This window comes from Pan paniscus, chromosome 22, assembly GCF_029289425.2.
Source record: "Pan paniscus chromosome 22, NHGRI_mPanPan1-v2.0_pri, whole genome shotgun sequence".
Lineage (NCBI taxonomy): Eukaryota > Metazoa > Chordata > Mammalia > Primates > Hominidae > Pan > Pan paniscus.
Genome location: NC_073271.2, coordinates 35,434,762 through 35,448,465, shown reverse-complemented (window position 1 = coordinate 35,448,465; position 13,704 = coordinate 35,434,762). Strand labels below are relative to the sequence as shown.

The 13,704-nt window shown below is 43.5% G+C and overlaps 1 protein-coding gene and 1 non-coding gene across 5 annotated transcripts; both read left to right on the top strand.

The window, feature by feature from the left end:
- The first annotated feature begins 1,483 nt into the window (after positions 1-1,483).
- HMGN1 (high mobility group nucleosome binding domain 1) lies at positions 1,484-8,358 on the top strand. 4 transcript variants are annotated; one of them, XM_034947877.2, is made up of 6 exons: positions 1,484-1,753; positions 2,080-2,112; positions 2,207-2,236; positions 2,319-2,366; positions 5,387-5,515; positions 7,510-8,358. In XM_034947877.2, exons 1-6 carry the CDS (start codon positions 1,499-1,501, stop codon positions 7,555-7,557), a joined length of 543 nt encoding a protein of 180 aa, XP_034803768.1. In that variant the 5' UTR covers positions 1,484-1,498; the 3' UTR covers positions 7,558-8,358. The 4 variants fall into 4 exon arrangements, with proteins under 4 accessions (XP_034803768.1, XP_054961173.1, XP_034803769.1 ...); XM_055105198.1 differs by lacking the exon at positions 2,207-2,236; XM_034947878.3 differs by lacking the exons at positions 1,484-1,753; positions 2,080-2,112; positions 2,207-2,236 and adding an exon at positions 4,703-4,831 and having other exon boundaries at positions 2,348-2,366.
- Positions 5,204-5,310, top strand: LOC112438132 (small nucleolar RNA U13). Its single transcript, XR_003026612.1, has one exon. It is a non-coding gene; the product is annotated as a small nucleolar RNA U13 (small nucleolar RNA).
- Positions 8,359-13,704: the final 5,346 nt, after the last annotated feature.

Genomic DNA, 13,704 nt, shown 5'->3' with positions numbered 1-13,704 from the left:
TTAAAGGTCTTGGTGGGCTGCCACACTCTAGCAAGTCAGCATGCCTTGAAATATGCTGACCCCCCTGCCGATGGCTTCCCCTTTCTTTACTAGGCCAATTGAGTACTTTCCCTCCCCACTAAATTACTAGACCCAGTGCTTGGGATACAAACCAGGATTCTCTCTACCCCAGGGACTTCAAGGTGCCTGCCACAGGGCAGGTGCTCAGTACACCCTTGTGCCACAAACTTGGGTACTCTCTGATGTCGAATTTTTTTAAGGTAATCCATGCAGATAGGAAAGTGAAAAAAAATTACACACGAGAAAAGGGAAATTTTACCCTCAATCTTCCCACTTTTCCCCAGATGCAACCGCTGGTACCACTTCCTTGTGTATTCTTCCTGAGATATATATGGAATGTATAAGGATATATATTCAATCAATGCTATGGAGAAAATAAAACAGCCCTCTGGGGGTCCGCGAGTGCTGGAGACGGTCGCGCACGGCTCTCAGGAGCTGCAATCTGAGAGCTGCCCTACTCTGGGCCCAGAAACGACCCTCGTGCACCTGCAGTCCTCCAGGGAAATCTGAATAAAGTTCCACAGCTTGGATCCCCAGCACTTTGGGAGGCCGAGGCGGGAGGATCGCTTGAGCCCAGGAGTCGGAGACCATGCTGAGCAACACAGTGAAACCCCCTCTCTACAAAAAATACAAAAGTTAGCTGGGCAAAATGGTGCCCTGTGGTCCCAGCTACGCGGGAGGCCGGAGTGGGAGGATCGCTGGAGCCGAAGGGGTCGAGGCTGCAATGAGCCGTGATCGCACCACTGCACTCCAGCCTGGACGACACAACGAGACCCTGTCTCGAATAAAAGAAAGGAAGGAAGGAAGGAAGGAAGGAAGTTACACAGAAAGGCCGCCTGCCGTAACCTCGCATCAGAGCCCCAGGTGCTGACCTCCGCGAGGGAGGCGCCGCCAGTGCCCCGCGCCTGCGCACTGGCCCATGCCGAGCCCGCGTCGGCTCTCCTTCCCACGCCCTCCTCCAGCGCCTGCGCACCAGGGCCCGCCTCACGCAGGCCTGCGAAGCTGGAGCCCCTGGATAGCCTTTCTTGCGGACAGAGGCGGGAGAAATTTGCTACTTCATGTATCCCTTATCCTTCTCCCTTCCCAGTCTAAGACACGAACTATAAATGTTCGAACCCAATTCACCCCGGAGGGGAGGGGCCAGATACCAGTGGCCTGAAGGCGCCCAGGTATCCAGAAGAACTGTGGGTGGGGACCCGCGGTCACGTGACATGCGTCCGCCAATCAGCGCGCAGACCGCACTTTGCGGCTCGGCTTCAAACTACCGTGAGGCCGGAGCGCCACTGGGACCCCGCCCCCTTCGCCCGGGTCTGGGGCCCCGCGAGACGGCGGAAAGGGGTGGGGGCGCCCGCGAGGGGGCGCCCGGGAGGGGGCGGGGTGCGGGATCGAGTGACGGTCCGCCTCACCTATTCCGGGCGCGGGCTGAGCCCCGTAGCCAATGGGCGGGGGTCGGGGGCGGCCCGGCCGGCGGGGAGGGGGAGCCCGCGGCCGGGGACGCGGGGGGAGGAGGAGGCGGGCTCCCAATCCGGTTCCATCCGGTTCTCCCACCGCCCCCGCTGTGGGTCTCAGCAGCTCGGGCGGCGGGAGGAGTGGCAGCGGCAAGGCAGCCCAGTTTCGCGAAGGCTCTCGGCGCGCCGCGGCCCGCAGGCACCCGGCACGCGCCTTCCCCGCCGCCACGATGCCCAAGAGGAAGGTGAGCGGCGGCCGCGGCCCGCACACGCCCCCTGGAGCCGCCGCCGGCCGCCCCGCCGGGCCCCGCGAGGCCCAGGCCCCGTTGCACCCACGGTGGCGACGGGCCCGGGAGGCGCTTGGAGACCGGCGGGCGGGCAGGCGAGCGCTCGGCGGCCGCGGGGGCGGGCGTTCTGGAACGTTGGGTGGCCGGGGGAGCTGAGGGGGCTATTCGAACGGGGCGGCGGGAAGCCGTGACGTCACGCGGCCGGGCATTGTTCTCGGGGCCGGGCGGGCGCGCGAGTCCTGGGACTGCGGCCCGTCTCTATTCGTGCGTCTCCTTCTCCGCAGGTCAGCTCCGCCGAAGGCGCCGCCAAGGAAGAGGTGAGTGCGGGGCCTTCTGCGGGGGGTGGTGGGTTTCCCGTGAGCCGCTGGCCTGCCTTCTCTTCTCGCTGACTCTCCTTTTTCTTTCTCCAAGCCCAAGAGGAGATCGGCGCGGTTGTCAGCTGTAAGTAAAGCGAGCCCCGTATCCGTTTGTTTTCCGCGGGTCGTCCCGGGTGAGGACGCTCAGTGCTACTTTTGCCTTTCAGAAACCTCCTGCAAAAGTGGAAGCGAAGCCGAAAAAGGCAGCAGCGAAGGTAGGCCTCGAAACGCGCATTGGGATGCAGCGGGGCCTTAGGCTACACTGCTTCTTAATGCGGGACTTTCCATTGTGATTAGCTACTTGAGCTTTCTTATACTTTAATAATTACGGTAAATAATTTTTCTAGTGGTCGAGGCAAAAATGTAATGGATATATTCATCCTGGTTTATAGAACTATATCACACTAATGCTGCAGATGTTAGGAGACTTAGGACGACAAAAAATATTAAATATTAAGTCTACAAAGGAAATTTATTCTTTGCGTTGCGTACATTGTGGCTGGTGCTTGGCTTTTAATTGCGTGCTTGTACTTCCTTTTTTGACAATAAAAGAGTCAAGTTAGCACTGAGGCCAGGAGAAAGGGAACGTGTAAGTTTTTATATATACAGTTTCCAAGCCAACTTCGGGAAGCCTTAACCTTTTTACGGGGTGGGGGTGGGGAGGTAAAAAGTTGTGATCTCTGAGAAAATAGCCGCCACTACTCTGGAAGTGTTCAGCAGCAGTTATACAAAACCGTGATTTTGGCTGCTCCCTAACAAATTCGTGATTGCATGATTCGAATTGCAGGTCTGTAGCATGAAGTTGGCTTTGGGTATACGTGTGTTTGATAACTTTCAGGGTGGAAAAGCAGAACATGTGTAAAACATGTATAAGCTTTGTGTTTGGATATGGCATTGAAACCACCACCTGTAAAGCTCTACATGTTCTTCGCGGGGTGATTAATTTTTATCCAAAACTTAGGTGAGAGTTTGCTATTTGAAGTCTCAAAAAAATTTTTGTTAATGCCTTCACCTCTTTCCTAAAAGTGTAGGTAGAAGTTTAGCACTGCAGTCATCAGAAGAGGCAAGATTAATTTCCTTGACATTGAGGAGTTGTTGGCTAATTACTAAATTTGTCCTTGTTAAATAAAGGTATAAAACAAAGACGTTTTTTCTTTTTTAATTTAAATTTTTTACAGAGCTGAGTGTAAAAATATTAACTATGTTTTCTTTAACAGAAAGTTCTGTTTTTGTGATCCTTTTAAAAATAAAGCTTCACGGAAGGTATGAGAATAGTATTTTTCAACTTTAAATTTCTCATTACCAGAAGACCATGTGGTAATTTCTCTGTATACAGTTAGAACAGCACGGAAACTTGAAGGCCTAAAAAATTAGCTGACCTTGTTAAAAATGTTGGCGTGAGCAGTATATTATTACCTATCTTTTTTGATTCTGTGTGTGTGTGTGTTTTTTAAACTAATTGGCTGAAATATCTGCCTGTTTCCCTCTTTACATTTTTCTTGTTTCTTTCCTTATTTATCTTTGTCCATCTTGAGATCTACTGTAAAGTGAATGTTTTAATGAAAACAGTTCCAAGTTTTACTCTCAGTGGGTTTGGGACATCAGATGTAATTGAGAGGCCAACAGGTAAGTCTTCATGTCAGTGTTTGTTGAGGAACGAGCCTATGAGATCAGTTTTCCCAAAAGGAAAAAGGGCAGAAGGGATTTGTTCATTTTTACATCTCGTTTCTGTAATACACCTTTGACTTCATGGTTGATCAGACTTTGAAGTCTAAACAGAACGTAAGCACTTGGTGTATCGATTATCATACTACACAGTAGACATGTTTTCAAGGCATATCTTGTCACTGTGTGTGCTTCTGACTTGTATCTTTCCCTAGAACTAAATATTTTGAAGGTCCAAACATTATACTTCGGGAAACTTGATTGATTTTTTTTTTTAATCTAGCTTTTCAGCTGATAATGGTTACACGTGGTATTATTTCAAGTCCAAGGTATTATGTATTCTATTTTAACTGTTTCCCAGTTTTGTATTTTTTGTATTGGAATGATTATGAAATTAATGAGAAATCTTTAGAAATCAGACTACAAAAGAGTAGGTCTTAAATACAGAAGTGATTGTGAAACTTTGTGATAGCAATGTGTGTAGTAGCAGTTTTGTCTCAAATACATTTATCATTTGTTACTCAAAGGATGTTGAAGTATTAAAAGTCATTATGCTGTCTGTGGAATCCTACTATTAGTACAGAACACCCTGCAGTGATTTTTCCGCCCATGTTAGCATTGAAGTTGTGAGCTCTACTTGCTTGTCTTTATGGCCCTTTAATTCAAGTAATTGGTCAGTATCCGTTTGGGTCTTTTATACCACCCGCTGGGGGCTAAACTAATTTAGCTGCTGCTGTATACTTACTAACAAGGAATAAATGTTAAGCTTTCTTCTCAGTATTGATGGATGGTATCTAAAAGTATTTTTATGTTTCTTTAACATGGCTTAAATTTTGAACTTAATGTATCAAGTTAGTATGGTCATATTAATACCTGTGCTTTTCAGATTCTTCAAACACCTAAATGAAAGTGATAAATTCAAAACTGATCCTTTTAGTTCCTCATTATATGATATGAAGGGATTAACTGTAGCAGGATAGTCAACCTGACCGTACGGCATGGTGCTTTTTTTCAGGTGATTGGTCTTAATGTGAGGGTTAAGGTCTTGTGAGGACAGTATTGTTCAAGTTCACAACAAATTTGGGGATGGGTGGGAATACAGTCGACGAGACTCCTCCGGTATTTAACTTCATGACATTGTCCTGTCATGTGGAACTGTAGAGAATAGTGGATGATGGTGACAGTGGTGAAATATAGCTCGGGCTTTAGGATTTGTCATATGTCTAATGAGGCTTGACATGCAAGTACTATTAAAATCTCCTTAGCATACGTTGTTTTCCTGATTACTGGGGTGGACCTTAAGTTGTCTCATGTAATAGGTGTATCAACTGATGTGTGATAGACATTAATATGACAGCTGTTATGGATACAGTCTATACAAAATGAGATCCTTTCATAAGCTTGAAGATTGGGGTTTCACGCTCATGCGTGAGATGTCCCTCTCTCAAACCTTACTATGAAGTCAGCACCACTGGGCACATTACTTGTCTGACATGAAGGGGAAAAAGTAAAACAAAATGTAAATAAGGGGTAAAGCATGTACTTAAAATATATTCTTATTCTATCATAGGATAAATCTTCAGACAAAAAAGTGCAAACAAAAGGGAAAAGGGGAGCAAAGGGAAAACAGGCCGAAGTGGCTAACCAAGAAACTAAAGAAGATTTACCTGCGGAAAACGGGGAAACGAAGACTGAGGAGGTCAGAGAGAGAGAGAGAGAGAGAGTGTGTGTGTGTGTGTGTGTGTGTGTGTGTGTGTTTGTGATTGCTTTGACTCTGAACAGTAGATACTAAATTGTACATTTTTTGTAGCAGATAACAGTATTCATTATAATATTGAACAAAGTTTTGTACGGTATCCCAAAGTGATTGGACAAACGGTTTTCTATGATTTATGTTATTGGAAAGTAAATATGTAAATGGCTTATTTAAGAGCAAGAAAGTTTAATATGCTTAATTTCAGATATAATTCAGTCTTTGTTTTGTTTTTATATTCTGGATGTTGCTTTTAAATATATTTTTGAAAATTTATTCCCCTTACTTGCATTTTTCCTGGCATTTTTTCCCACTTTCATTTCTAATGAAAATGTTTTTGTATTTTTCTTAAAGGTCTAAATAATAACATAGATCAAGTAAATAAAAAGACTAGTGTCATTAATCTTTATTCTTAGAGACAGTGTCTGTTAGCCAGGCTGAATCTTTATTGTTTTAAGCTGTGAGGAAAAGATGTCTTTTTTTTTTTTTAATGAAGCAGTGGGAGTAGAGAAGGAACAAAGAAGTCTGTAACAGGTTTTGATTGATTTGTTGTGAGCACTACTGCACTCCTCTAGCCTGGAAGCTGTTTCTTAAAAAATAACTGAACTGCAAGGTTCAGTTAAGCCAGGCCTTTATTTTATGTTTGTTATATTAGCTAAGCTAGAAAAGATAAGTAATTTAGTATATTGATTTTTAAATTTTGATATCACTTAAGTATTTGATGTTTATATTTGATATTTATCAAATTCTTAAGTTATAAACTACTTATTCCTAAGTTAAGAAATTTGTAATCACAGTTTATTTTTTTAACTTGTACTTCTTAATTCCTTTTTTTTTTTTTTTTTTTGAGACGGAATTTCGCTCTTGTTGCCCAAGCTGGAGTGCAGTGGTGGGATCTTGGCTCACTGCATCCTCCACCTCCCGGGTTCAAGCGATTATCCTGCCTCAGCCTCCCGAGCGGCTGGGATTACAGGCGTGCATCCCCACACCCAACTAATTTTTTGTATTTTTAGTAGAAACGGGGTTTCGCCGTGTTAGCCAGGCTGGTTTCAAACTCCTGACCTCAGGTGATCTGTCCGCCTCGGCCTCGCAAAGTGCTGGTATTACAGGTGTGAGCCACCGCTCCTGGCCTGTACTACTTAATTCTAACCATACATCAAATACTGTGTGATAATAAGATCACATTGCTAATCTAGTTCTGATTTTAAAGGAAGAACTTGACCTTCTAGTACATGTTATCAAATTACAGTTGGTTCTCCCTTGTTTATAGCTGTGTTCTATTAATATAAGGCTGCCACAAGTATGAAACCGTTTTCACATAGGGGAAATACAGGATTGGGTTCCTATAAACCTCTGATCACAACATTTTCATCAACTGAAAATACGTGACTTTGTTACATGTGTATTTCTGTTTAGACATGCCTTAATGTATGTTAAATTCACATCGAACTCACTACCAGTAGCACTGTAATTTGTGCCTGAACAAAGCCCTCCAACACATACGTTCTCTGTGTGGCACATCACAGCCTTGAATTGAGCAACATTAGATAGCACTTGAACAAGATGCATGGGGGCCATTTTAAACAACAAAATCATCAGTAAAAAGCACAAAGGTGTAAAATATGTGGCACTAAGTAGACCGGAAAAACAGTTGTTTACGGCATTAGAGCTGAAACAAGAAGACAGAGTGACCTCAGCTTGGAGTGTACATGTGATGCAACTCAACATTTTTTCCTGCTCTGTAGATGCATGCACGTGACCATGGAAGGGCTGCAAGTATTGATTTGGGGTGAGGGGGTGGTTAACAAAAGTTTTTTAACAAGAGTAGGTGACTTTACAAATAACAAAGGTTATTGACTTTTTTAAAGACCTGATAGTTGCATATAAATAAAATGACAACGTGTTAAATGCTAAAGATCTCAATTTCCTTTCTTTTGCAGAGTCCAGCCTCTGATGAAGCAGGAGAGAAAGAAGCCAAGTCTGATTAATAACCATATACCATGTCTTATCAGTGGTCCCTGTCTCCCTTCTTGTACAATCCAGAGGAATATTTTTATCAACTATTTTGTAAATGCAAGTTTTTTAGTAGCTCTAGAAACATTTTTAAGAAGGAGGGAATCCCACCTCATCCCATTTTTTAAGTGTAAATGCTTTTTTTTAAGAGGTGAAATCATTTGCTGGTTGTTTATTTTTTGGTACAACCAGAAAATAGTGTGGGATATTGAATTATGGGAGGCTCTGACTGTCTCGGGTGTCAGCTTAACATTCCACAGATGGGGGGTTAGTTTTTATATCCTATAATACAAAGCATATTAAATGGCAATATGGAGTCAGTCCTGCATTTAATGTCTTGAACATTTTAAATTACTTCTATTACCATGTTGTTTTTTAGTAGAATTGTTTCCTAAAGAAAACCACTCTTTGATCATGGCTCTCTCTGCCAGAATTGTGTGCACTCTGTAACATCTTTGGTTGTGGTAGTCCTGTTTTCCTAATAACTTTGTTACTGTGCTGTGAAAGATTACAGATTTGAACATGTAGTGTATGTGCTATTGAGTTGTGAACTGGTGGGCCGTATGTAACAGCTGACCAATGTGAAGATACTGGTACTTGATAGCCTCTTAAGGAAAATTTGCTTCCAAATTTTAAGCTGGAAAGTCACTGGAATAACTTTAAAAAAGAATTACAATACATGGCTTTTTAGAATTCCGTTACGTATGTTAAGATTTGTGTACAAATTGAAATGTCTGTACTGATCCTCAACCAATAAAATCTCAGTTATGAAAATATTTTGAAGCACATGGATTAAATTCTGGTTTAAATTTTATTTACAGAATTTCCACATTTGAGCCTGGCCAACATGGTGAAACCCTGTCCCTACTAAAAATGCAAAAAAAAAAATTAGCCAGGTGTGGTGGCAGGTGCCTGTAATCCCAGCTACTCGGGAGGCTGAGCCAGGAGAATCGCTTGAACCTGGGAGGTGGAGGTTGCAGCGCATCCAGATCGCACCACTGCACTCCAGCCTGGGCAACAGAGTGAGACCCTGTCTCAAAAAAAAAAATTCCATATTTGATCTTCCAAAGTTGTTTTTTTTAAGTGAAATGTTTGAATTTTTGTTTAATACAGTCATGGGTCACCACTGACCGGATACAGTCTAAGAAACACATTGTTAGGCAGTTTTCTTGCGTGAACATCATAGAGAGTGCTTACACAAACCTCAGTGGCATAGCCTATTACCTATGTAGGCTGTATGGTTTAACCTATTGCTCCTAGGCAACAGACCTCTACAGCATGTTATTATGTAAATACTATAGGGAGTTGTAATAGAATGGTAAGTACTTGTGTATCTAAAGAGAAGGTACAGTATATAATATGGGACCATTGTGTGGTTCATTGTTGGTTGATACCTGAGACATAACTGCTTGAGTATCTATGTCCTTTGAAGTTGCTTGACTATATTGGTTTAAGGGAAAAACAATCCAATATCCTTTGAATCAAAGCAAATACATAATTCTTAACTTCGTATGAGGTTAAAAAAAGTACAGATAGGCCAGGTGTGGTGGCTCACACCTGTAATGCCAGCACTTAGGGAGGCTGAGGTGGGTAGGTCACCTGAGGTCAGGTGTTTGAGACCAAGATGGTGAAACCGCATCTCTACTAAAAAAAATCAGCTGGGTTTGGTGGTGGGCACCTACCTGTAATCCCAGCTACTCAGGAGGCTGAGGCAGAAGAATTGCTTGAACCCAGGTGGTAGAGGTTGCTGTAAGCTGAGTTCACGCCATTGCATTCCAGCCTGGGTGACAAGTGAAACTTGTCCCAAAAAAAGCTACAACTAAATCTAGTATGGTATGTATTTTCCAGATTTGCTTTCATATACATTCTGTTGTCATTTTGCCCTCTTAAGTATAGTCTTCAGAGGTGGTGTGGGGCAACTCTTGACTTGGCAACAGTGAAAACGGCCGGAGAACAGACCTTGCTGAGGTTATCACTAAATAGGGATCCTTGGAACAGAATTTAAACCTCTGTACACTTGGTGTGTTGTTTTGCCTGTGGGCTGATCAGCAGGCAAGAATCCTTTAAAAACAATCCCTATGGGATCATAGATCTCTGCACGGACTGCCAGAGCAGAGTTTATAGGGAATAGTGAGGATACAGTAAAAGCAAATGCAGAGGATAGTGATGTGTCATGAACTGATGGCAAAGAAGCTTTGATAACCCTTGGGGGATGGGGAAGGACTAGGAGCCACCTGAGCGCTGTTGGTCATTACACGATGGAGGCCTGAAACGGTGATGAACAGATTTGCCTTTAACTCTGAAGTATAGGTAGAATAGATGAGTTTTTGATAAGCCTTTTAACCATAGAACCATCTGCCAGTGTTTCGTTAGTTGTAATCCCCAACCTTCCCACCCCGGACAGTGGTAATAGATGTTTTCAAATCACAGATTTTCTTAATCGTTGAATACTCGTTGTAATGATATATTTAAAGAAATCACTAGTTTTTCTTACAAATTAAAACAGGTAAAGGGTTTTGGCTTATAGAATACCAAAAACATTGTAGAAAAGCATAACAGAAGTACTTTAAGATCCTGCCTTGAACCACTCCGTTAGGCTTTTCTACAGTTTTTTTGGAGCAAGCCTTGCCTTGTTAAATCTGACCAATTACTTGGGTGTTTGCTAGCCCTAAGGCTGCCCATTTTCCTTTTTTTTCTTTTAAATCCTACCCACAGGAAGGAACACCTTTTGTTGTTGTTGTTTCTGAGACGGAGTCTCACTCTGTCGCCTAGGCTGGAGTGCAGTGGTGCGATCTCAGCTAACTGCAACCTTTGCCGCCTAGGTTCAAGCAATTCTCTTGCCTCAGCCTCCTGAGTAGCTAAGATTACAGGCATGAGCCACCACACCCGGCTAATTTTTTTGTATTTTTATTAGACACTGGGTTTCACCATGTTGGCCAGGCTGGTCTCAAACTCCTGACCTCATGATCCGCCCGCCTCGGCCTCCCAAAGTGCTGGGATTACCGGCGTGAGCCACCACGCCTGGCCAGGACACATATTTTTATGATAAACCGACTTCAACTGTCAAAGGAAAAAAAAATTTTTTTTTAACTAAGCCACCTTGGGGGCTGGATGTGGCAGTCACACCAGTGCTGTGGGAGGCCAAGGTAGGAGGATTGCTTGAGCCTGAGTTCAGAATCAGCCTGAGCAACAGCGAGACCCAGTCTCTACAAAAAATTTTAAAAATTAGCCAAGCATAGTGGTGCATATCTGTAGTCCCAGCTACTCAGGAGGCTGAAGAAGGAGGATCACAAGCCCAGGATTTCAAGGCTGCAGTGAGCTATGATTGTGTCATGGCACTGCAGCCTGGGGTACAAAGATCTTGTCTCAAAAGCCACTTTGAGGCATGTTTTCTGGGATCAGTACAGAAAGTTAATATCTTGCCGTTTAAACAGAGTCGACAGTACTTTCGAGTGATGAGAATGGTTGACTGGCTGTACCAATATCAGACATCTAAAAGTATAAGGAAGAGAACTTCTTATCAGACAGCAATTGGTTGATTAGAAAAACTAGTGAACAATAACCCTGCATTCTCTTGACTTCTCAGAGATTGAGCTTGACGTGCGTCAAATGTGGGTTAATCAGGATTTAAGGCACAGATCTTGGTACTTAGTACTTGGATTCATGGTAATCATGGAGGCCCCAGGGGGAAGTTCTGTTCTGTTGTAGCAGTTTGGGAAATGTGTATAAAAGTCTTGTGGGGTTAGGGATGAGGTTGGGGAGATGGACAGATGCAGGGATGAGAAATATGTGTGTCATGATAGGGGAGAAATTAATACACATTGGAAAAAAACTCAGGAACTGCAGACAAGCTAAAATCACCCATAATTCACTTAAACAACTATTTAAGTAGCTATTTAAAGATGCATTTTTCTCAGATCCTATTCTATGCTTGTACATCCTATTTTGTAGTCTTTATCATACTGTGACCTTTCTCCCATTTCAGTGAATACACTTACACAGTGTTTGTAAGCACTGTGTAGTATTTTATTTCAAGAATATATAATTTGTCAGACATTTAGACTTTTTCGCATTAAAACAAGAATTGTCAAACTAAAAACTAATCTCTGCTAACCCACACAGATAGACCTAAAGATGTATCTGCTTATCACAATCTCCATTTGTTCCATGAGTTTGCAATAGAAATACTTGGTTGAAACACCAAGTAATTTTGAGAATTAGAATTGAGAATTTCTAAACATTAGGTTTAAAAAGATGATGGGAAGCAGCTCATCAATTGGTAACAATTGTTTTTATTTCAAGATTGCAAAAGCTAGGATTACATTTTTTAAAACCTCAAAGAGTATAAAGTAAGAAACCATTTAGGGGCCCTGCATGGTGCCTCATGCCTGAAATCCCAGCATTTTGGGAGGCCAAGGTGGGCAGATCACTTGAGCTTGAGGTCAGGAGTTTGAGACCAGCCGAGCCGACAAGGCAAAACCCCGTCTCTACTAAAATACAAAAATTAGTCTGTGGTGGGCGCCTGTAATATCAGCTACTTGGGAGGCTGAAACTGGAGAATCACTTGAACCCAGGAGGCAGAGGTTGCAGTGACCCAAGATCTGCCACTGCACTCCAGCCTGGGCGAAAGAGCAAGACTCTGCCTCAAAAAACAAACAAAAAAACCATTTAATCCCAGAAGCTAGAAGCAATTATTTTAGGGTGAATTTTCTTCATATGTTTGGGTTTTTCCTTAACTGTAAAATGTTTTAATACTTGCTTAATAGTTCATCGTGTGGCAAAACCATAATTTGGCCATTACACTTTTTTTTATAATTATTAAGGGCTGGGCGCAGTGGCTCACGCCTGTAATCCCAGCACTTTGGGAGGCCGAGGCGGGCGGATCACGAGGTTAGGAGATTGAGACCATCCTGGCTAACACGGTGAAACCCCGTCTCTACTAAAAATACAAAAAGAAATTAGCCGGGCGTGCTGGTGGGCGCCTACAGTCCCAGCTCCTTGGGAGGCTGAGGCAGGAGAATGGCGTGAACCCAGGAGGCGGAGGTTGCAGTGAGCCGAGATAGCGCCATTGCACTCCAGCTTGGGCGACAGAGCGAGACTGTCTCAGAAAAAAATAAATTACTCTATTTGGGATAATACTGCTCATGCCAACAGTACAGTATACCGAAGCCCCTGTACCAGGCAACCAGTCCCAGTAGCCATCAACGTTTTTGGAAGCAAATAAGAGTGGATATTTTTAAAATAATATCTACAAATACAAAACTGAAAGGGAACAAAATGCATAAGAACAAATATTTAGGAGTAAAAGCTCATTTACCTTTGGAGTATTGGACATTTTCTCAGGATTGGATACAAATTCAATTTTAAAAGAAGCTGCTATTAAGAAAAAAAAAAATCGGCAGGGCACAGTGGCTCATGCCTGTAATCCTAGCACTTTGGGAGGCCAAGGCAAGTGGATCACTTGGGCTCAGGAGTTGGAAACCAGCCTGGCCAACATGGTGAAACCCTGTCTCTACTAAAAATACAAAAAAATTAGCTGGGCCTGGTGGCGGGTGCCTGTAATCCCAGCTACTCCGGAGGCTGAGGCAGGAGAATCACTGGAACTTGGGAGGCAGAGGGTGCACTGAACCGCACCACTGCACTCCAGCATGGGCGACAGAGTTAGACCCCGTCTCAGGGGGAAAAAAAAAAATTATATATATATATATATATAGCCAGCATGGCTAGTTCCACTTTAGAATTACGTATTAGCGTGGCTCACGCCTGTAATCTCAGCACTTTGGGAGGCCGACGCGGGCGGATCACGAGGTCAGGAAATCGAGACCATCCTGGCTAACACAGTGAAAGCCCGTCTCTACTAAAAATATAAAAAATTAGCCGGGCGTGGTGGCGGGCACCTGTAGTCCCAGCTACTCGGGAGGCTGAGGCAGGAGAATGGCGTGAACCCGGAAGGCGGAGCTTGCAGTGAGCCGAGATCGCGCCACTGCACTCCAGCCTGGGCAATAGAGCGAGACTCCGTCTCAAAACAAAACAGAAAAAAAAAAAAAAGAAAAGAAAAAAGAATTACATATTAGCTTCCAGATGCTGATTCCACAAAAATCTTTTCCAGTGGAAAAAAGTAG

Excerpts from the sequence above, each read along its gene's own strand:
- HMGN1 (XM_034947877.2), top strand. The coding sequence starts at position 1,499 with ATGGGCGGGGGTCGGGGGCGGCCCGGCCGGCGGGGAGGGGGAGCCCGC. Across the intron at positions 2,237-2,318 it reads GATCGGCGCGGTTGTCAGCT|AAACCTCCTGCAAAAGTGGA; the intron begins GTAAGTAAAGCG and ends TTTGCCTTTCAG. Across the intron at positions 2,367-5,386 it reads CGAAAAAGGCAGCAGCGAAG|GATAAATCTTCAGACAAAAA; the intron begins GTAGGCCTCGAA and ends ATTCTATCATAG.